The sequence below is a fragment of the Rhinoderma darwinii genome, chromosome 1, assembly GCF_050947455.1.
Source record: "Rhinoderma darwinii isolate aRhiDar2 chromosome 1, aRhiDar2.hap1, whole genome shotgun sequence".
In the NCBI taxonomy this organism is placed as follows: domain Eukaryota; kingdom Metazoa; phylum Chordata; class Amphibia; order Anura; family Rhinodermatidae; genus Rhinoderma; species Rhinoderma darwinii.
Genome location: NC_134687.1, coordinates 321027508 through 321047826, shown reverse-complemented (window position 1 = coordinate 321047826; position 20319 = coordinate 321027508). Strand labels below are relative to the sequence as shown.

General features: G+C 41.4%; 1 protein-coding gene across 9 annotated transcripts in view; it reads right to left on the bottom strand.

Moving 5' to 3' along the window:
• Window positions 1-3505: 3505 nt before the first annotated feature.
• Window positions 3506-20319, bottom strand: part of PTBP3 (polypyrimidine tract binding protein 3) — a 264116-nt gene continuing 247302 nt past the window's right edge. For 8 of the 9 annotated variants that reach the window (XM_075825588.1, XM_075825591.1, XM_075825589.1 and 5 more), the window contains 5 exons: window positions 19761-19794; window positions 14402-14494; window positions 13660-13876; window positions 12249-12326; window positions 3506-7121 (listed from right to left, as the gene is read on the bottom strand). In XM_075825588.1, the coding sequence (XP_075681703.1) occupies window positions 6989-7121; window positions 12249-12326; window positions 13660-13876; window positions 14402-14494; window positions 19761-19794 (555 nt within the window). In that variant the 3' untranslated portion in view covers window positions 3506-6988. Of the gene's footprint in view, window positions 7122-12244; window positions 12327-13659; window positions 13877-14401; window positions 14495-19760; window positions 19795-20319 lie in introns of those variants that run through there. The other variant, XM_075825594.1, reaches the window with a different exon arrangement.

Sequence of the window (20319 nt, the reverse complement as noted above, 5' to 3'; positions counted from 1 at the left end):
CATCTGCGATGGGGTCCCGTTCTGACGTTCCGTCAGAGCTTTCCGTAATAACGGGACCCCAACGCAGATGTGAACGAAGCCTTAGAAAGACATTAATGTGAAACGGTAATGAGTATATATGTAAAGACAATCAACGAAATGTGGATAATTGAAGGCACATAAACTTTGGTCCTTTAAAATGCTGACAATCTTGCATCAAGCCCCGAGAATATATAAAAAGATACAAATTAGTTACATTATCTAGAACCCAAGCAGATGTGAATACTCTCAGAATGTTCAAAAAGAAAATTACTATCAGTCTACTCTGAAGCATTAGTGTCATATAATACAGGGCTGTATATTACGCACCCACTTAGATAGAACACGCATACCAAGCCAATGGCAACTGTTGGTATATTTTTAATCTGCAGCTCAGGGTACTAATTCATTAGACATACAGGCTGATGTGATCCATATAAAAAGTACTAAGTGGGTGCTAGCTCTAGTTTAAAAGCGATGGCAAATCCATAATTTTCCATGTATTCTTTATTAGAATATTGACTGCAGATTTTCTGCTAGCAACCAAGTATCCAGTGTTGGGCACTATACATTCTAAGATATCGTGGATATGGAGGATACAGAAATTATTTACATTGTATTATTGCCTCATTGATACCAACAGAACATCAAGATAGAAGTCTGGTTGATAATAATCTACAGACATTTGGCATTAGCAGCATTGTTCTCACATACAGTATGTGTACAACCTATAAAAGTCGAAACATGCCACAAGGATTTAATACTTTGATTTTCTACTCATTAATGCAAAGAGGTTTGTCATGAATTAAAATCTTATAGCAAAATATAATTGGCCCGAATATTTCCTCTTCCACTGTGTAAAAAGGAGCCAAATTTATAGAATCTGTATTTCGAGTTTATACATTCACGTTTGCTACATTTACATGTAAGTGGCAGAGTGTCAAAATCGTGAAACGTAGACGATCGCTATACCGATTCTGTATGAACCTTTCCTTTTCTTTATAAGCAACAGTGCAGTCCTTGTCCACTAATGACTATTTTTAGGGCGGATTGATGTCTATCATTTCAGGTCTGAGGAAGGAAATAAAAATTGTAATGACAAGGATTTATTTTGTTGCCCATAGTAGATGTATAAAAGTCTGTAGTTTGGCTCTATGGGAATCTTAAAGGAGTTGTCCAGACTGGGGGATTAGCTGCAATACCAGGCAAAGACTTTGGACAAATATGGTGAAGTTAACCATTTTTAAAAAAAATTTTTTTAACAACCCCTTTTAATCATTTTACAAAAGGAACAATACGAATGCTATGAGGGCGCTCATATACATGGCAGAAATTTGTATTTAAATTTAGATTTCAAAAGGTTCTCCTCTACCAATAGTTGGCAGTATTCATTGAAATCAGGCGGCTGTCCCTTTGTGTTATGCGCATACATGTCAAGTCCTCCAGAGTGAGCTAAGTGCTCTCTAAACTCTCTCTACTCTGGATAACAGATGAGGATCCTAAACACCGGCCCTCCCTCTATTGATTTAGAATTTTAAAATAGGGTTTTTGAAAATGGGTTTTGTTAACCAGGACTCCTTTAGGTGTCTGTTATCACCTAGAGAAGAGCCACATGTTTATTTAATGTAGGACATCCAGATCTGAATTTATCATCTGTTACAGGCTCCTCCTGGTAGGCCATCAGATCTGGTCTGGTAAGGGGCAGTACGGTCCTAATTCACTTTATCAAATGTTGACGCCAGAGAAAAACAGTAACACATATCAATATGAAACAGAAATAAACACAACAGGCCTGGAGTCAGTTTCATAGTATTAACGCTATACTGGATCTGCTATGAAGAGTCAAACTCACATACATGACACGTGAAGAACATGCCATAAAGTTACACCAGTTTCTTGCCGAATTTAGCCAAATAATGTCCACTGGACAATATCAAATACCATATATGTTCTACTGCATGGTCTCACATGCCAAAAGTAAAAAGCTTTTTTTTTTTTAAACGCAACTTGAGTGCCAGAATATACTTTTTTCATCACATTTTAATAAACCACCTTCTACAATAATGTAGGTCAAAAGAAAATAATGATATCTATTTAAAACAAACTCACTGCATGCCATAAGATATACATAACCTTTCGTTACCTGAAAGAGAAACTATTTTGGCTGCACACTACTAAAAAATAAAACACCAAATCAAATATATAGTTATACATATACACACACAAAAGAACAATCACATAAATAATCAAACCCCAACTAATTTAGGGATATGCAGCTTTGTCCCCACAGTGACCCTTCATACTATTGACCTCAAAATTAACGTTACACAAGAATAATATGGTCAAAGCATGCTTGCATATGCAACAATAACCCACAGAAGATATTTTACTCCACCTAATGTCATGCAATACATTACAAGCAGTCTGTGTCTCAGACGAAGTCATGCATTAACATTTTTGGTAGACAGGTGTAATAAAACGTGTAGATGGGCAGAAACCCAAATGTCCGATTTTCTTGCAAGCTTTTCTGCAAGCCTTTATGTGACAAAATAATAACTATTTCCACTAAACAAATGCAAATTACAGCTGCCTCCTTCACCATTACAACATATTTATTGGGTTCATAGGAAGCAAACCATACATCCAAGTCCTGAGCCAAGGCACGGTGCTAAGTCTGGCAGAAGTAGAGGAGTAACAAGTAGGTGAAGACCATTAGTGTGTGTATATATATATATATATATATATATATATATATAAATATATAATATTTATGCCTCTAAAAGTAATGAGCATTTCTGCTAATGTAACTAAAGTAAATAAAGGAATATGTTCAATATCTCAATTCAGACACACATAAAAGTCACCAGTATATATTGGTCTGTCAGGCTATAAGAACGGACATGAGCATCCACCAGCCCAATAACGGCCTTAAAACATGAACTTTTCCATTAAAACACCTTCTATACATACAGAATTCATGACCGTATAGAAAGTACTTAAACAATCAATGAGTAGCAAGCCTATAATCAAATATTCCCATGAGGAAGACTATACAGTTTAACAATTCTAGGTTAGAACTGAAGAAAGGTCCTCAAAGTCCAACACAATATTTTCGAATTTACGAACACCCTAACATTTAGAAACATAATTATAGCTTGTCACTGTACTCAAGCCATAATGCATTTCATGATACAGTAGATCAGATAGAGATAGTTAAGGAGTAACTGTACTTTTCAAAAACTTTTGATATGTCAAAGAGACATCAAAAGTTTCGATCAGTGTAGGTCCGGGTGCGAAGACCCCCACTGTCGGTGAAACTAAGGTGTAGAAGTGCTCAGCTGATCGCCCTGCATCTTCGGCTGTGATCGGCGCTCCTTGTTAGACTGAAGATAACTCACACAGTTCTATTTTAGCCGTCTTCAGCCTAACAAAAAGCTGTGATCACAGCCGACGATGCAGGGCGCTCAGCTGAGTGCTTCTACACCTTCGTTTCACCGATGGTGCGTGTCCAAGCACCCGAAACCCACCGATCACAAGTTCTGATATGTTTTTGTAACGTGTCAAAAGTTTTTGGAAGGTACAGTTACTCTTTAACAATCATAGTGCGAAGGCTGACCACAAGGCCTACATTTACTTAGTGGTATTGGAAGTTGTTCTGTAGTATGAAAAATTCCTTATTGCCTAAGGATATGAAGGGGCGAAATCAGGTATTCCAGCAGAAGTAGTACAATGTTTTATTGCAGTATTATGTACCTTTCTAGTGTACCACAAGACAGAACCATAATTTAAGGTAGATCCACCCAGCTACATTACGCATAATGGAATCAGTTGAAATGATCACTTTAATTGCCAGAAAAGTGTAAATCGGTCAATTGTCATATTACAATCTGGAAAGAATAAAATATTAAAGTGCTAACAAATCAGCGTTTGGGTAATTTTGAGATGCCACTCAGGAACCATTTATTTTTGCTTTTAAAAATTACCTGAGACAGGATTTAGATTAATACAGGTTGTCAGGGATAGTTACCAGTATAGGTAAAAACCAGCACTCCTCAATATATTAAACATCCCTATATAAACATGTTAAAACGGACTTCAGAGGTACTTATATGACTATTATACTATTTGATAAAACACTGCTGGCTGCTCCAGTGAAATCTTGAAGCACTTTCTAAAGGACATTTGTTTCTCCATGAACACTATTTAAATAGTCAATAATGATTTTGGATTCTGATCACATATATAGATACATAGATATATTTTAAACATGGGGAAAGGGTGGTTAACAAACCAATGAACACCACACAATGTACTTAGACCAGCTAAGATCTCACATATTATCTATATTATATACCTTACCACTGCAATTTTTTGTAAAGCAGCAGCTGACATTCAGTGCCGGTTAAAGAAATTCTTGAGGATATGTTTGATTTAATTCAATTTTTTTTTGCATTTTGAAATGCATAATCAAACAAAAAATAAAAATGCTTATATATCCTGAGATAGTCTGAGTGTGTCAACAGCTTGCAGAATATGAACCTAGAAGAAGACTGGTGGTAACCAGCATTGGTAACAAATCACAACCATTCACTAGGTCTTACATCATTTGGGCCTCATTTATCAAAACTCTCTAAGGCCTCATGCCTATGGTCATTTTAATAGGTCCCCCATAGAGGCGCATGGGGCTGTACTTTACTTCTGCATGACTATTTCATAAGGAGGCATACAGAGGTTTTTTACTGTTGGATTCCATAAAATTGTGGATGCATATGTACAGAGCAATGCTTCTAGGGGAAAATAGCTCCACACATGGCACCCGACAGGGCATAGTACAGAGTCGCACAGTACTCCACATGCCGCCGTACAGCCTTGCTGTCCAAAGCAACTGATCACAGTGCAGCATTTATTTTTTCAGAGCAGTTTAAGAAATTATAGCTGCAGGGATTGCTTGCTATGGGCAACAAGGCCAGTTCTTCTCTTAAACAGTATTGAGAAAGAATACCAAATGTCTTCACTGCCATTTTTATGTCAACATAGATTAACCAAGATAAACCATTATATTTTATGTTCGCTATATATCAGTAAAACGGGTTAGAGATTTACGGATACTTTCACATGAGTATTTCCTAACTGGCTTTCATGCATGAAGAAATATCAAATAAAAAAAAAATGTATAATAAAGCCACACAGATGTTTCCTAAAATTTCTTGTTCGTGTGAGTAAACAGTGATTATGTTTTTAGGATGCAGCATATTGCATTATTCTTGCATACGTGCACAGTTTTCCAGCCAGTCATTACATTGGCTCCCATACTGTCAAAGTGAAATAGGAGCAGAAAGGATTCTAGAAACCACATATGGTTTTCCTGCAGATTTGGGATACAAAACGTCAAGTTTAAAAGACTCACAAATTAAACAGAGCTTACAAAGTATATAGTTGTAGACAGCCATTAACTAAAAATCGGTGACATTTCTTTTTTTATCACTTAAGTTTCTTGGAATTAGGATAATGCTGTCCAACCTGTAGCTCAAGGGACAGATGTGGCCAACTCCAGGTACAACATCACCCAGTTAAACCTCATATCTACCACATTAGAAAAATTTAAAAAATGTGGTACGCAAAGAAGTATTTCTAACATATATGCAGTCCACCTCATTGTAAATGTATACATATTTTCATCATCTATTTCTATCTCATCACCTGTTTTCTAAGGCTAAATGCAATTGAAACGGTTCAATGCTTTTGGACAAACAGAAAATAAAACGCACAATAAACACCGAAAACTAGAAAATTCTAAGGGAAAAAAACCTCACACCGAACCCACAATACCATTTTCAAAAGATACATCAAAAATAATCTACCCTATTTTTCAGTATAAGCACATAATAAGGCACATAATAAGTAAATTAAGTACACAGTAATTCTGATGTAAGGATTTTAGTTATTATAGTGGTACAAAAAACCCTTGAGGTTTAAGTCTTCTTAAACATATTACCAAAAATAATTTCTTAAAAATCTTCAAAACCAAATGATAGACCTGAATAATTATTTGTAAGACTGTAAACTTTTTTCGTTCAGAAAAGAAATAGTTAATGATTAAATTAACGGTGAACTTTTTCATTTTGTTCCAAAATAAGCGTGTTACACAACACATCTCAATAGGCAAATAGCCATTAGTTCCATTTGAGTTCCATTTTCAATAACCATTTCCACTACATTGTAGAGCCATTACAAAGAAGAAAAATATTCCATGAACAGAGACCGTTTAATCAGGAATAAGGGATATTAAATAAATGATTAAAATATCTTTAAAAAAATATATATATTTTTTTTGTGGGCAAATAGACAATAAAATAAATTTGGTCCACTGTCTAATCTATTATGGAAATATATTACCCATAATAAACAGCATATAACAGAAAACTTGCCAGAAGTATATGCCCATTAAAAAAGGGAAAAAAGTAATCTTCACTTTTAACATTCTCTAGCTATAAATATAAAAAAGGACTTCAATTCTTGTAAAGTAAAACTCCACATAAATAAAAAAACAAAAAACAAAAAAGAGGAAAAGAAAGCATTGAGATTTGTTTTTGTAGAACGATTTCAAAACCTGGATGATTGTCAAAAAAATGTAGTTAAGTTACGTAAAGTTAATTTGGAACAAAAAGAAAATGAACGCCATGGATATGCAGTTATAAAACAAAACCATAATATTTTTTGTTTTTGCAATAAAATGCAGAATTTGTACATGTCACCACTATCAAGCACAAAGCTTTAATTCTGCATTTTCTCAGTCTGTTTATAAGAAGGCATATGATGTGTTCCTTCTTCTCATGGAGATACAATATTACAAACGAGGCAGAGTTGGTCTTATAATATTCAGTTCCTGTCTGAGGGCTTTTGCCAAAACCATGGTCCAGTCTTAACAAAGAAATAATGGAGGGGGAGGAAAATTGATAGAAGACGGAACCTAGATCATTGATTTGGAAAAGGAAACTCTCAGATGGTGGTTGTCTCCTAAATCATGGTTGTGCAGATCTATTAGAGCGGTTATAGCTTCCTCCACTGACCCAAGCTGGATAAGTGCCATTTTTCTGTCTTTCCTACGAAAAATATAAAGCAAACAAACAGTCTTCATAATCCATACATTTACTATACATAAAACAGTTCTATGTACTGTAGGTGGTAGGTATTTTGTCCTACATACATTTAGACTTACAAATATTGCTTGCAGATGAATTACCAACTTTTTAGATCCAAAATTCTGGCTTTAAAGAGGCTCTGTCACCAGATTTTGCAACCCCTATCTGCTATTGCAGCAGATAGGCGCTGCAATGTAGATTACAGTAACGTTTTTATTTTTAAAAAACGAGCATTTTTGGCCAAGTTATGACCATTTTTGTAGTTATGCAAATGAGGCTTGCAAAAGTCCAAGTGGGTGTGTATTATGTGCGAACATCGGGGCGTTTTTAATACTTTCACTAGCTGGGCGCTCTGAAGAGAAGTAACATCCTCTTCTCTTCAGAACGCCCAGCTGACAGGTCCTGCATCGTGACGGCCACATCGGCACCAGAGGCTACAGTTGATTCTGCAGCAGCATCAGCGTTTGCAGGTAAGTCGATCTTACCTGCAAACGCTGATGCTGCTGCAGAATCAACTGTAGCCTCTGGTGCCGATGTGGCCGTCACGATGCAGGACCTGTGAGTGACGTCACAGATCTGCACTGTCAGAAGCTGGGCGTTCTGAAGAGAAGAGGATGTTACTTCTCTTCAGAGCGCCCAGCTAGTGAAAGTATTAAAAACGCACTGATGTACGCACATAATACACGCCCACTTGGACTTTTACTTTTAAACACACCCACTTGGACTTTTGCAAGCCTCATTTGCATAACTACAAAAATGGTCATAACTTGGCCAAAAATGCTCGTTTTTTTAAAATAAAAACGTTACTGTAATCTACATTGCAGCGCCTATCTGCTGCAATAGCAGATAGGGGTTGCAAAATCTGGTGACAGAGCCTCTTTAAATCTTTATTTGCATCTGCCACTGGGGGGGGGGGGGGCTTAGGAGCTTACTGCATACCATTTTACTATAGAGATCAATGAATGAACAGTATTTAGCAAGCTCCTAAGCTCCTCTAGTGGTGGTGGCTGCAGGCGGTCAAAGTGTTATCACTGTCAACTGTCATTTCTGTTTTAGTGACGGCTTGTATACTATTCTGGTGCATCTTTTCTTAGAAATCTACGTTGTACCGTTCCTCTGTTATTCCTCTTGGAAATATATAAATAAATGATAACTGGCGTGACCAGTTAGAGGTGTGTCCATACCACAGCTGTCTCTAGCACCAGGCGGGGGGGTTCAACCGCATATGGCGCCGACGGGTGGGAAAGCTGAAGGTGCATAGAAAAAGGGCTTCAATTCCCCTGCGCCAGAGCCACTGATACATAAAAACTGCGCCAGCATGAGCTATACAAGGCAACCTTCATAGTAGCCAATGGTCCAAAATTGTCCAGGATTTAGAGAGACAATTCCAGCAAATTACCGTCCCGGGATTTGTCCCGGCAAACCCCGCCCCTTCATATTCAATTGTATCCGTGTCCAATGGGGAGGACTGAGGAGGCTGTGGAGCTTCGTTCTTCGCAGGAATGGTGTTAGGCGAGTATAAGTTTTGTTTTACATTTGTTTGGGGGGCACCCGGGCACAGTCTACAGGGGGTTGGCACTATCTATAAAGGGGGGCTGTGTGTCACCATCTAAAGAGGGGGCTGTGTGTTGCTATCTACAGGGTGTGTGTGTGTGTGTGTGTGTGTGGCACTATCTACAGGGTGTGTGTGTGTGTGTGTGTGTGTGTGTGTGTGTGTGGCACTATCTACAGGGTGTGTGTGTGTGTGGCACTATCTACAGGGTGTGTGTGTGTGTGTGTGTGTGTGGCACTATCTACAGGGGGACCGTGTGTGGCATTATCTACAGGGGGACCGTGTGTGGCATTATCTACAGGGGGACCGTGTGTGGCATTATCTACAGGGGGACCGTGTGTGGCATTATCTACAGGGGGACCGTGTGTGGCATTATCTACAGGGGGACCGTGTGTGGCATTATCTACAGGGGGACCGTGTGTGGCATTATCTAACGGGACGGTGTGTGTGGCATTATCTACAGGGGGACGGTATGTGGCATTATCTACAGGGGGCAGTGTGTGGCATCTACAGGGGGACTGTGTGTGGCATTATCTACAGGGCGACAGTGTGTGGCATTATCTGAAGGGGGACCGTGTGTGGCATTATCTACAGGGGGACCGTGTGTGGCATTATCTACAGGGGGACCGTGTGTGGCATTATCTACAGGGGGACCGTGTGTGGCATTATCTACAGGGGGACCGTGTGTGGCATTATCTACAGGGGGACCGTGTGTGGCATTATCTACAGGGGGACCGTGTGTGGCATTATCTACAGGGGGACCGTGTGTGGCATTATCTACAGGGGGACCGTGTGTGGTATTATCTACAGGGGGACCGTGTGTGGCATTATCTACAGGGGGACCGTGTGTGGCATTATCTACAGGGGGACCGTGTGTGGCATTATCTACAGGGGGACCGTGTGTGGCATTATCTACAGGGGGACCGTGTGTGGCATTATCTACACGGGGACCGTGTGTGGCATTATCTACACGGGGACTGTGTGTGGCATTATCTACAGGGGGACCGTGTGTGGCATTATCTACAGGGGGACCGTGTGTGGCATTATCTACAGGGGGACCGTGTGTGGCATTATCTAATGGGACGGTGTGTGTGGCATTATCTACAGGGGGACGGTATGTGGCATTATCTACAGGGGGCAGTGTGTGGCATTATCTACAGGGGGTCAGCACATATATTGACTAGCCCATTTTCTTTTTTTAGAGCTTGTAATATAAAGGGCTCGGCTGGTGGATATGTGCAGACCAATACTCATAGTGTCAAATCCAGAGGATAGCGGGAGTGTGGCGAAAATAACGTGTTTGAAAAGTATGCGTTTGGAAACCCCCCTGTAAAAACCCAGCGTTTGCCCTGGCAACTGTTCCCCAACCAGGGGCAGACTAGAGTGACTAGTCTTTTGGTGTATCGGGGCGGGGAATAAGCTAAGTAAAATAGATTGCTGCATTCCCCAGTGTACAGTTTGCCACCTGAAAGGAGGCAGCAGCAGCGGACGATATGGAGGTGAGGAAGACCCTGTCAAATACTGACTATAACTATGTTGACTTATTTTCCGCATCCAAGCGGTGTTCTTCTTGGTTTGTGGTAATTGTGAGAAATGCCGTGAAGTATGTGTCTCCTCACAGATGGGACCTGTCGTTCTTAGCATATGTGTCATACCTAGTAATTCATATTTATTCCTATTTATTACTCTTTATCCTTGACCGAAGTTTCTAAAACCTGTATCTTCGACCTACAGTAAAGGGCAATTATCTATATACAAAAGGCCAAGGAGTCATGCACTATTCTATCTAAATATGAAAAATATCAAATTTTATTAGTTCACATCCACTGTCTAAGAAGTGCCCTACCAATTGTGCTAGAAAAGTTCTAAATAGATATATATCCTAGGTAGGGTAGCTTACCCATAAGTGCTGCGTGGTAGTGTGCCCAGTGCTCAGCACCCCTTGAAATAGCGATTTACGCGAAAAGCACATCGGGGCCCTACACTGGGCACACAGACTACGCTGCACGCTTTCTGGGAAAGCTCAGTGACAGCTAATATGGCCACCACTAAGCTCCCATAGAGGTTGCCACAAAGTTTTCCCAGACCCAAGTGATAAAGTGAGACATCACCTGCCTGTATACAACAGATAACCAGAGAGAGAGGGAGAGATACTGGCCACCTTAGTAAGTCAGCAAAACTAGTGCAGAGATTTTTGTTTGATTATCTGTATGCAGAAATTTTGTGAAGAAAGCACGCACCCAATTAGCCACAACCACCAAATAAGCCACGATCCATAAGACATATCCCCCAATCCGCCTCTATAACCAAAGTGTCCCTGGATTATTTTTAGTCTACACTGCAGCCTCACCGTGGGAAAAGATATACGTGACTGGTAAGTTGTCCCTAGTTTCGGCACGTTCCTGTCGCACCAATCCCAGTCTGAGAGAGTGTGTATGGGTACAGTGGCAGCAGGCCACCAATGTGATATCAGTGTAAAAAAAATATATTAAATTAAAATGATAAAATGTATTAATTTATATAAATTCAAACGACTGTATATTCTATTTCTTGTGCGTTAGAGAGGAGCCGGAGAGGTGTAGTAGTACGGTACCAGGAAGAATTTCTACTGGATGTTTTCCATCTTTTATACACTGGTGCTTGCTGTGCAATTGGATGACATATTATGGTTTATTGACTCGACTACAATTTTTGCTGCCACTACCACCAATGTATAGAAAGGAGTGACGTAACTGCATACCCCACAGGCTGGTAAGAAAGAAAAACAACACTTCTGCCACTTCTGCCAGTGGGGGCAGCAGTGCCGTGTAGCTCAGGAGAATAGGTGGAAGCTGGAAGTCACTGTATAGTAAGCAATTCTACAGAATGTTTTCTATCTTTTTTACACAGGTGCTTGCTCTGCATCCGGTTTTAAAATGTAGGTTTATTAAAACTCGACTCCATTTACTGCAGCAACTACCACCATCGAGTAGTAATCGTAATAAAAACAGCCAATCTCCCCAGAAGATGCCACTTTAGGTGGTGAAACATGTAGGGAGGCGGATTAGGGATTTATATTTTTAATAGCACAATTCCATGAAGAGTAGCCAGTAGACAATCAGAAGGTATTTAGTAGGGTACAGAGGGTGCAAGCGTTGCGCTCAGCTCGCGGTATGAATGGGTGGAATGCTTCCATTCATTAGTTAGCAAGTTATTAACCCTTTATGATAGTAAGGCTCTGCATTTAAAGGGGAAAATTTGGAATATTTGTTCCTCTGCTACTCCAAGTACCAATACTGTAATAATATATGTGTGGTTAATACAATGACCAAATAACTTTTTTTTTTTTTTAATAAACATTATGATCACAGTTTGAGCCAGTTCACACAGTTTTTTGGTGCTGATTTTGACATGGAAACTGCGTTGGATCAGGACCAAAAAAATGTACGATTTATTGTAATCATTCATTAAGAAATAATGTGTATTTTTTTCATGTAACCTTGTAGACTGATACGATTAGAAGGAGGCAAGAGGAATTTTTATACTGATATACTTACTGAAAGAATTTAAAGGCTTTGACTGAACATCCAGTACTTCCAAATAATATTTTAAGGTCATCATCAGAAATTGAAGGCCTTTAAAAAATAAAGAAAAGAAAATGAAGCCTACAGCATATATGAAAGAATCTGTAGTGAACAACCCAGCAACTCGTTATTTAAAGGGTAACTAAACGTTCAACAAACTTCTGACATGTCATAGTGACATGTCAGAAGTTTTGATTGGTGGGGGTCCGAGCACTGAGACCCCCACCAATCGCTAAAACGAACGTGTTAGCGCTCAGCCGCTTAGTTTCTGTTCCTTTTTCCGGAAATCGATGTAGCGGTGTATGGACTCAATAGAAAGTCTATGGTCCTGTACACCGCTACATCGGTTTCTGGAAAAAGCCGAACAGAAACTAAGCGACTGAGCGCTCACACGAGCACTTCTGCCGCTTAGTTTTAGTGATTGGTGGGGGTCTCCGTGCTCAGTCCCCCACCAAACAAAACTTCTGACATGTCAGAAGTTTGTTGAACATTTAGTTGCCCTTTAAAGGTTTACTTTTCTTTCCTTATTAAAAAAGACAATGCAAATAATACTAGTTTAGCATTTTTCTTTCCAGAAACCCATTATCTAGAAAGTCAATAGGACACGGTTGTTATAAAAAGCAATATTTAACATGGATATAGTGGTCTTTTACTATATACTTCATAACCATCACAAGTATGTGTGTTAGAAATAAAGTCTAAAGCCACTTTTACATCTGGTTTATTGACTTCCCCAGAAGGATACATTTCCCTTAGGCAAACGATTGACAGGTGAACATATAGATAATGTGGATTTTATGCCATTATACCTCAACAGTGCAGCCGTAAACGTAGAGTAAAAGAGGCCTTATTAAATAGATGACATTTGTACATCACCACCATTTTATTGCACCAATACAGACTATTCTAAAAACCTGCTGGAACCTAAAATAATTCTCTTTCTTGAGCAAGAACAAACATCTTGTAACCCTTTTTTTTAGATGTCAATACAAACGTATCCTTGGTCCGATTGCCTATACAACATTGCCTCCTGATAAGGCCACCAGTCACGGAGAGATCCCTGCATCCCACTACTGGAGATGAGGGAGTCTAGATATTCCTCTTCATATAGGTTTCCATTTACTTATACAATACAAAAAGTGGTTCCATGTTGGATAAACCTGCACACCGCAGACATTGTAAATTCCATATTCTTCTCATTAGATTAAGTATACCTGGTAAAACTGTATGTCGTGTCTACAGAAAAAATCTGCAATTTTGGGCTAGAAACTTGGCATAGATGCCACCTGTAATATTCTTTCTTACCCAGTATAGAAGTCCCATATACATTGTTAGCACATCAGATACTTGACATTGCCCTTGAATACACTCATGTTATACATACGGTATGTTGGACAGGTGCAGGGTTGCTGAGGGGGGGAATATGTTCTGGAAGTTCTTTGAGCCAGGTTTTTTGAAGCGATGTAGTGGGCTGTTAGTATAGTCCTTTGTCAGGCCTTGGTCTTCATGTCCTTCACGAGGAAGCTGAACAGCTTGGTGCTTTGACAGGGTAATTCGCAGTACCCTTCCATGAAGTCTCTGTCCATTTAGATGACTCATAGCTAAATATACAAAAAAAACAGTAGACTGCTAAGTTACATTTATAATACACTTTAATATCATTGACACTTTTTACAGGGGTTTATTGGAGTATTCAATATATAATAAAAAGTTCTGCAATTTTCTGATTAACTTGCAGTTCCAGTCCCCCAAATTCAAAGATCCTGTCCTGATCATATACAACTGACGCAACTGAATGTCTTGTTACAGTGTATCCCAGCTGTCTCTTGTAACAAGCCCTGAACCTGTCTCAGCAGGACATGATCAGGACAGATTTTAATCCTCAGGATGTAAACAAGAATGTTTATGGTCACAAACAGCAAACAGGGGTCTTGAAACTGCTGAGCAATTGAAACAACGTAAAGTAGAAAGTTGCATAACGTATATTTACATAACTTAAACAAAACAATCTGGCATTTAAAAAAAATTCTACACTCGGACACCCCCACCGATCAAATGTTGATGACTTATCCGAAGGATAGGCCATCAATATTAAAGAACCAGATCGCCCTTTCTTTAGTACTCACCAAGCTGTGCTTGAGTTGCATCCGCCATCTGCACCAATGCATTTTCTTTTTTATTGAACAGAATCTTCACACGATGGACGTCACCATACACTCCTAAAAGATTGCGAAACACATCAGCTTTATATTATTAATAAGCCACTTCTATGGAAGTATAGGTATATACAGTGACTATGAAGGTTTTGTATGATTATCCTTAGAACCCAAGTTAGAATTTCAGTCAAACTCTCAATAGAACCTACATCTTTAAGGCGGGATTCACACGACAGGGATTCCCGGCCGGGTGCCGGCCGTTCATAAATCGGCCGGCACCCGGCTGCATTAGGAATAATAGACCCCTAATGGGGCTATTCACACGACCGATTTTTTGACGGCCGGGAAAACCGCCCGTCAAAAAATAGGACATGCTCTATTTTCAGCCGGGTGCCCGGCCGCCCGGCTCCCATAGAAGTCTATGGGGCCGGGTAATACACGGCCATCACCGGAATGGGGATTCCGCTACAGGAGAAGTGCGTGACTGCACTGTCCATATATGGACACAGCGAAGTCACGCAGTTCTGCAGCGGAATCCCCGACTCTATGGCCGGGGATGCCGCTACAGGAGAAGTGAGTGACTACACTGTCCATATATGGACACAGCGAAGTCACGCACTTCTGCAGCGGAATCCCTGACTCTATGGCCGGGGATGCTGCTACAGGAGAAGTGAGTGACTACACTGTCCATATATGGACACAGCGAAGTCACGCACTTCTGCAGCGGAATCCCCGACTCTATGGCCGGGGATGCCGCTACAGGAGAAGTGAGTGACTACACTGTCCATATATGGACACAGCGAAGTGACTCACTTCTGCAGCGAAATCCCCGACTCTATGGCCGGGGATTCCGCTACAGGAGAAGTGAGTGACTACACTGTCCATATATGGACACAGTGACGTCACTCACTTCTGAAGCGGAATTCCCGACCTGTGGCAGGGAATTCCTCTTCAGGAGAAGTCAGTGACTACACTGTCCATATATGGACATTGAAGTCAGTGACTTCTCCTGGAAAGGGGGGGGGGGGTGGGTGCATCCTATAGGGGACTGTGTGGCATCACCTACAGGGGGCAGGGTGGGTGGCATCACCTACAGGGGGCTGTGTGGCATCGCCTACAGGGGGCAGGGTGGCATCGCCTACAGGGGGCTGTATGGCATCGCCGACAGGGGGCTGTGTGGCATCGCCTACAAGTGGCTGTGTGGCATCGCCTACAAGTGGCTGTGTGGCATCGCCTACAGGGGGTAGGGTGGCATCGCCTACAGGGGGCAGGGTGGGTGGCATCACCTAGAGGGGGCAGGGTGGGTGGCATCACCTACAGGGGGCAGAGTGGGTGGCATCACCTACAGGGGGCTGGGTGGCTGGCATCACCTACAGGGGGCTGGGTGGCATCACCTACAGGGGGCAGGGTGGCATCACCTACAGGGGGCAGGGTGGCATCGCCTACAGGGGGCAGGGTGGCATCGCCTACATGGGGCAGGGTGGTATCGCCTACAGGGGGCAGGGTGGCATCGCCTACAGGGGGCTGTGTGGTATCGCCTACAGGGGGCTGTGTGGTATCGCCTACAGGTGGCTGTGTGGTATCGCCTACAGGTGGCTGTGTGGCATCGCCTACAGGTGGCTATGTGGCATCTCCTACAGGGGGCTTGGTTGCATCACCTACAGGGGGCTTGGTGGCATCACCAACAGGGGGCTGTGTGGTATCGCCTACAGGTGGCTGTGTGGCATCGCCTACAGGTGGCTATGTGGCATCTCCTACAGGGGGCTATGTGGCATCTCCTACAGGGGGCTTGGTTGCATCACCTACAGGGGGCTTGGTGGCATTACCTACAGGGGACTTGGTGGCATTACCTACAGGGGACTTGGTGGCATTACCTACAGGGGACTTGGTGGCATTACCTACAGGGGACTTGGTGGCATTACCTACAGGGGGCTGGGTGGCATTACCTACAGGGGACAGGGTGGCATCGCCTGCAGGGGGCTGTGTGGCATCGCCTGCAGGGGGCTGTGTGGCAACGCCTGCAGGGGGCTGTGTGGCATCGCCTGCAGGGGGCTGTGTGGCATCACCTACAGGGGGCTGTGTGGCATCACCTACAGGGGGCTGGGTGGCATCACCTACAGGGGGCTGGGTGGCATCACCTACAGGGGGCTGGGTGGCATCACCTACAGGGGGCTGGGTGGCATCACCTACAGGGGGCTGGGTGGCATCACCTACAGAGGGCTGGGTGGCATTACCTACAGGGGGCTGGGTGGCATTACCTACCAGGGGGGCTGTGGCATTATCTACAAAGGGCTGTGTGTGGCAACAAATTTTAAATGAAATTCATCCGATTTTAAAACGGACAGGGAAAAAAACGGATTCAAATCGGGTCCAAATCGGCGGGTAAAAACGGCAACTCGGCCCGGAACCGGAACGGATGCAAAACGGATGCAAACCGGTCGGGAAAATCGGCCAAAAACGGACGATTTTCCCGGCCGACACTCGGACCCTGTCGTGTGAATGAGGCCTAAGACACTTTACAAATTATATTGGAAGACTGCTAAATTAGAAATTCACTAATATAATGTTAAAAGGTATTATATACATTTCACACAACTTCGTTATCTCAGGCGGGATTCACACATAGCATTTTGCTGTGCTTTTAATGGCGTTTTTTTTTTAGCTGCGTTTTTAAGTGTGGCCAGATGTTAATTCAAAATTTAATATATATGGTGAATTTGTAGACCTTCCACCTAAGGTAAATTGTAGTTTTATGTACTCCACTTCAATTAGAAAATGAATCACTGGGGTAGGACTAGAGTTTAGATAAAATATAACTTTTACTGATATCTTATAAAAAAAATGTGCAGACATAAGCACACTAATGAAGACGTTTCACAATACATATATTTCTCCCTACTGCAGGGACAGTCAATACAATTATTCAGTTTTTCTGTATTGGTAAACTGTATTAATAAACTGTGCAATCAATGGATACAGTTATGCAAATAACCCTTATATTCGTTCACAGGGTATATACAATGCTCCAAAATAGTATTGATTAATAAAAATAAAAGGCAGGTATTTTCCCAGGTCACTCAAACTTAGGTATTGATGTTTCTGGGGTTATGAACACCCCTACCCGTTCTGTAGTACAGCAGGGTCCATGCTATTCTCCAATGTGGGGACTGGGAAACCTCATTCTCCTTTTTTTTTTAAATATAAACCAACAGTATTTTTCTTTCTCCTGACGCGTTTCCTTATGGCCAAAATTCAGCAGGGGAGATATGGCCAAGTTGCCCCTTCAACTGGCGGCTCAACAAAATATGCTGGAGCAGTGCAAAATGTAATTGTCAGGTTCTGCAGTGGCAGACAGAAAATCATTACAGCACATGTTCCCAAAGTGCTAGAATGAACGTCCGTGTTGGCGTCTGATGTCATCGCCCATCTGTGCTAATCCCATACTATTTAACTGGGTATTTCCTCCCATTTTGCGCACACCTTCCGTGACGTATCGGGAGGTGTGTTCGCATGGAGGAGCAGATACGTGGCTGGGCAACAGGACAGTGTCCGTCCCAAAAATGGGCGGTACCAAAACCCTATGATGGCTGCGTCTAACTCCACCCAACGGAGTCGCAAGTCACCAGGTCTGGAACTCCTATCAAGGCAGGCGCAACCGCACCACAGTCCGCATCGCATAGCCGCAGTGAGACTGCTGACCAAAGACAGGGGGCCAGCAAGCATCAAGACTTGATGCCTGCTATCACAAATTGATACAGGCTCGCCGACATGTAAGTCCGGAATTAGAAGGGGGTGTACTGCGTCTAATCCGGTGCTGTATCAATGATTGTAATAAATTAGCAACTCGAAACCACTGAAAATAAATATAGACTACACCTAATAACTTGAGGTTTCGTTTTAGCACTTCATTTGGGTTGGTATTTAAACTGATGATTTTGTATTTTCTAACCGGATATTTTTGGCAGTGTCCACTTCATGGATATATATTAAAGTGGTTCTCGAACTCTGATATCTCTGATAGCCTTCTGATATTCTTTTAGGCTTACAAAGGAAATTAATGTAATGTACATATGAATCAATGCTATCCATTTAACATTTTTTTACTACAGTTTTTTAAGGTGCAAAATTATGTCTCCTCCAAACTATTGGGATAGATTATATAAAGCAACTATAATTAAGTTGCTCATTTAACCCATTGGGCATAGATGAGCCCAATTTAAAGATCCATCCAGATTCGCTTTGAAGGACCAGTCTGTGCATATCTCCTCCGCTTAGCGAATCAGTTCAATGGCCGTCAGTTTGAGACATCTTGTATCCCCTCCATGGTGTAGATGTACATGCCCGGCCACCGGTTTGTCCCTATCATTCTCGATGTCCCCTACGTGTTCAAGGACCCTTCTTCTCCATACCCTGGTTGTTTTCCCTATGTAGTCTGAACGGCAACTGCATGTAATCTTGTAACTGACATTTTTCGAACTACAATATACGAAATCCTTGATTTTGACATTTTCTCCCGTATATGAACTTGTAAAGTGTTTAGTATTCTGTACCACTGTACATGCCTTACAATGTCCACACTTGTGGCAGCAATTGATCTTTCTATCATCTAGCCAGAAGATATGTCTTTGGGAACCTTTTAGATGGCTATGTGTAACTCTATCGCCAACACTCCTCCCTCTTCTGTACGTGACTTGTGCCCATGGGGATATGGCTTCCTTCAGGTCTATGTCCATTTGACGGATGGCCCAATGTTTTCTGAGTATCCCTTTTATTGTTTGATTGGCCCTATCAAACGTGCCAATTAATCTTATGTGTTGTTTAACAGGTTCCTTTTTTTCTTGGAACAAGAAGTTCTTCCGGTGTGTGTTTTATTGCATGTTTTTAAGCTTCTTTAAGGGTTTTTAACGGTTATTTCAAAAAGTCTATAGTGAAATGTAAAAGGCATTACATACAACTGCATTTGGGTTTGTGTCGTTTTTGTTGCTTTTTTATGGTCGGTTGCGTTTGGGTGTGGTGTTTTTTCTGGCATTTTTCGTATATGCTTCTCTGTAGAAATTCAAAAATGGCAGACAATTTTTTTTCATGCAGCATAAAACACAAGCAAAAAATCTTTAAGTAAAGGCGGATCAGGGCAACTTGGACAACACACTGCTAGAATTTTATGTTATCAATAACTCTATGGCCACAATTCAGTATCTATTAAATAATACAAATACGGTAATTCCTTATCTGCATTTGATTTCAGTATTCAAGTTTCATGTTACTGTAAATGTACCATTATGATAACAATTTCTATACAGTGTTTCTACAAAGAGATACAAATTCTTACCGAACAAGATAAATAGGCCATGGGGTAAGATAACCTGTTAAAAAAAAAACACACTGTTTAGCAAAACAAGTTGTACAGTACGACATATTATTAAATATTATACAAAAATTATATAGCAACCAACCTTTTTAAAATAGTATTTGTGGTTAGTCTTAGGGGTTTGTCTCACAAAATAAACCCCTGTCCATGAGCCCCATTAGGGCATATGGACATCATAGAGGGGATTTCCCCATTCAGGATCTGCCTCTATGAGCCAAAGTGGAAAGTGTCTCTCGTTCTGGTGGATCCAGCGCTACCACGGACAGCCATGCAGTTAAAACTTAGGGCCGGACACAGAGTTAGAGTAGCCGGAACCATGGCAACGTGGTGGCATGTACCAGAAACACTGCAGTAGGTCAGGTAACAATAGTAGGCAAGTGATATTGGTGACCTTACATTTTTTTCTATAAGACCCTGATGCCAATGATGCTGTACTGACTCTGGTAACCAATACCTCTTCTCCCACACTAAAAAACTAGAAAAGAGGAAAATGTAAACTTGCCACTCCCTAATCCCGGTT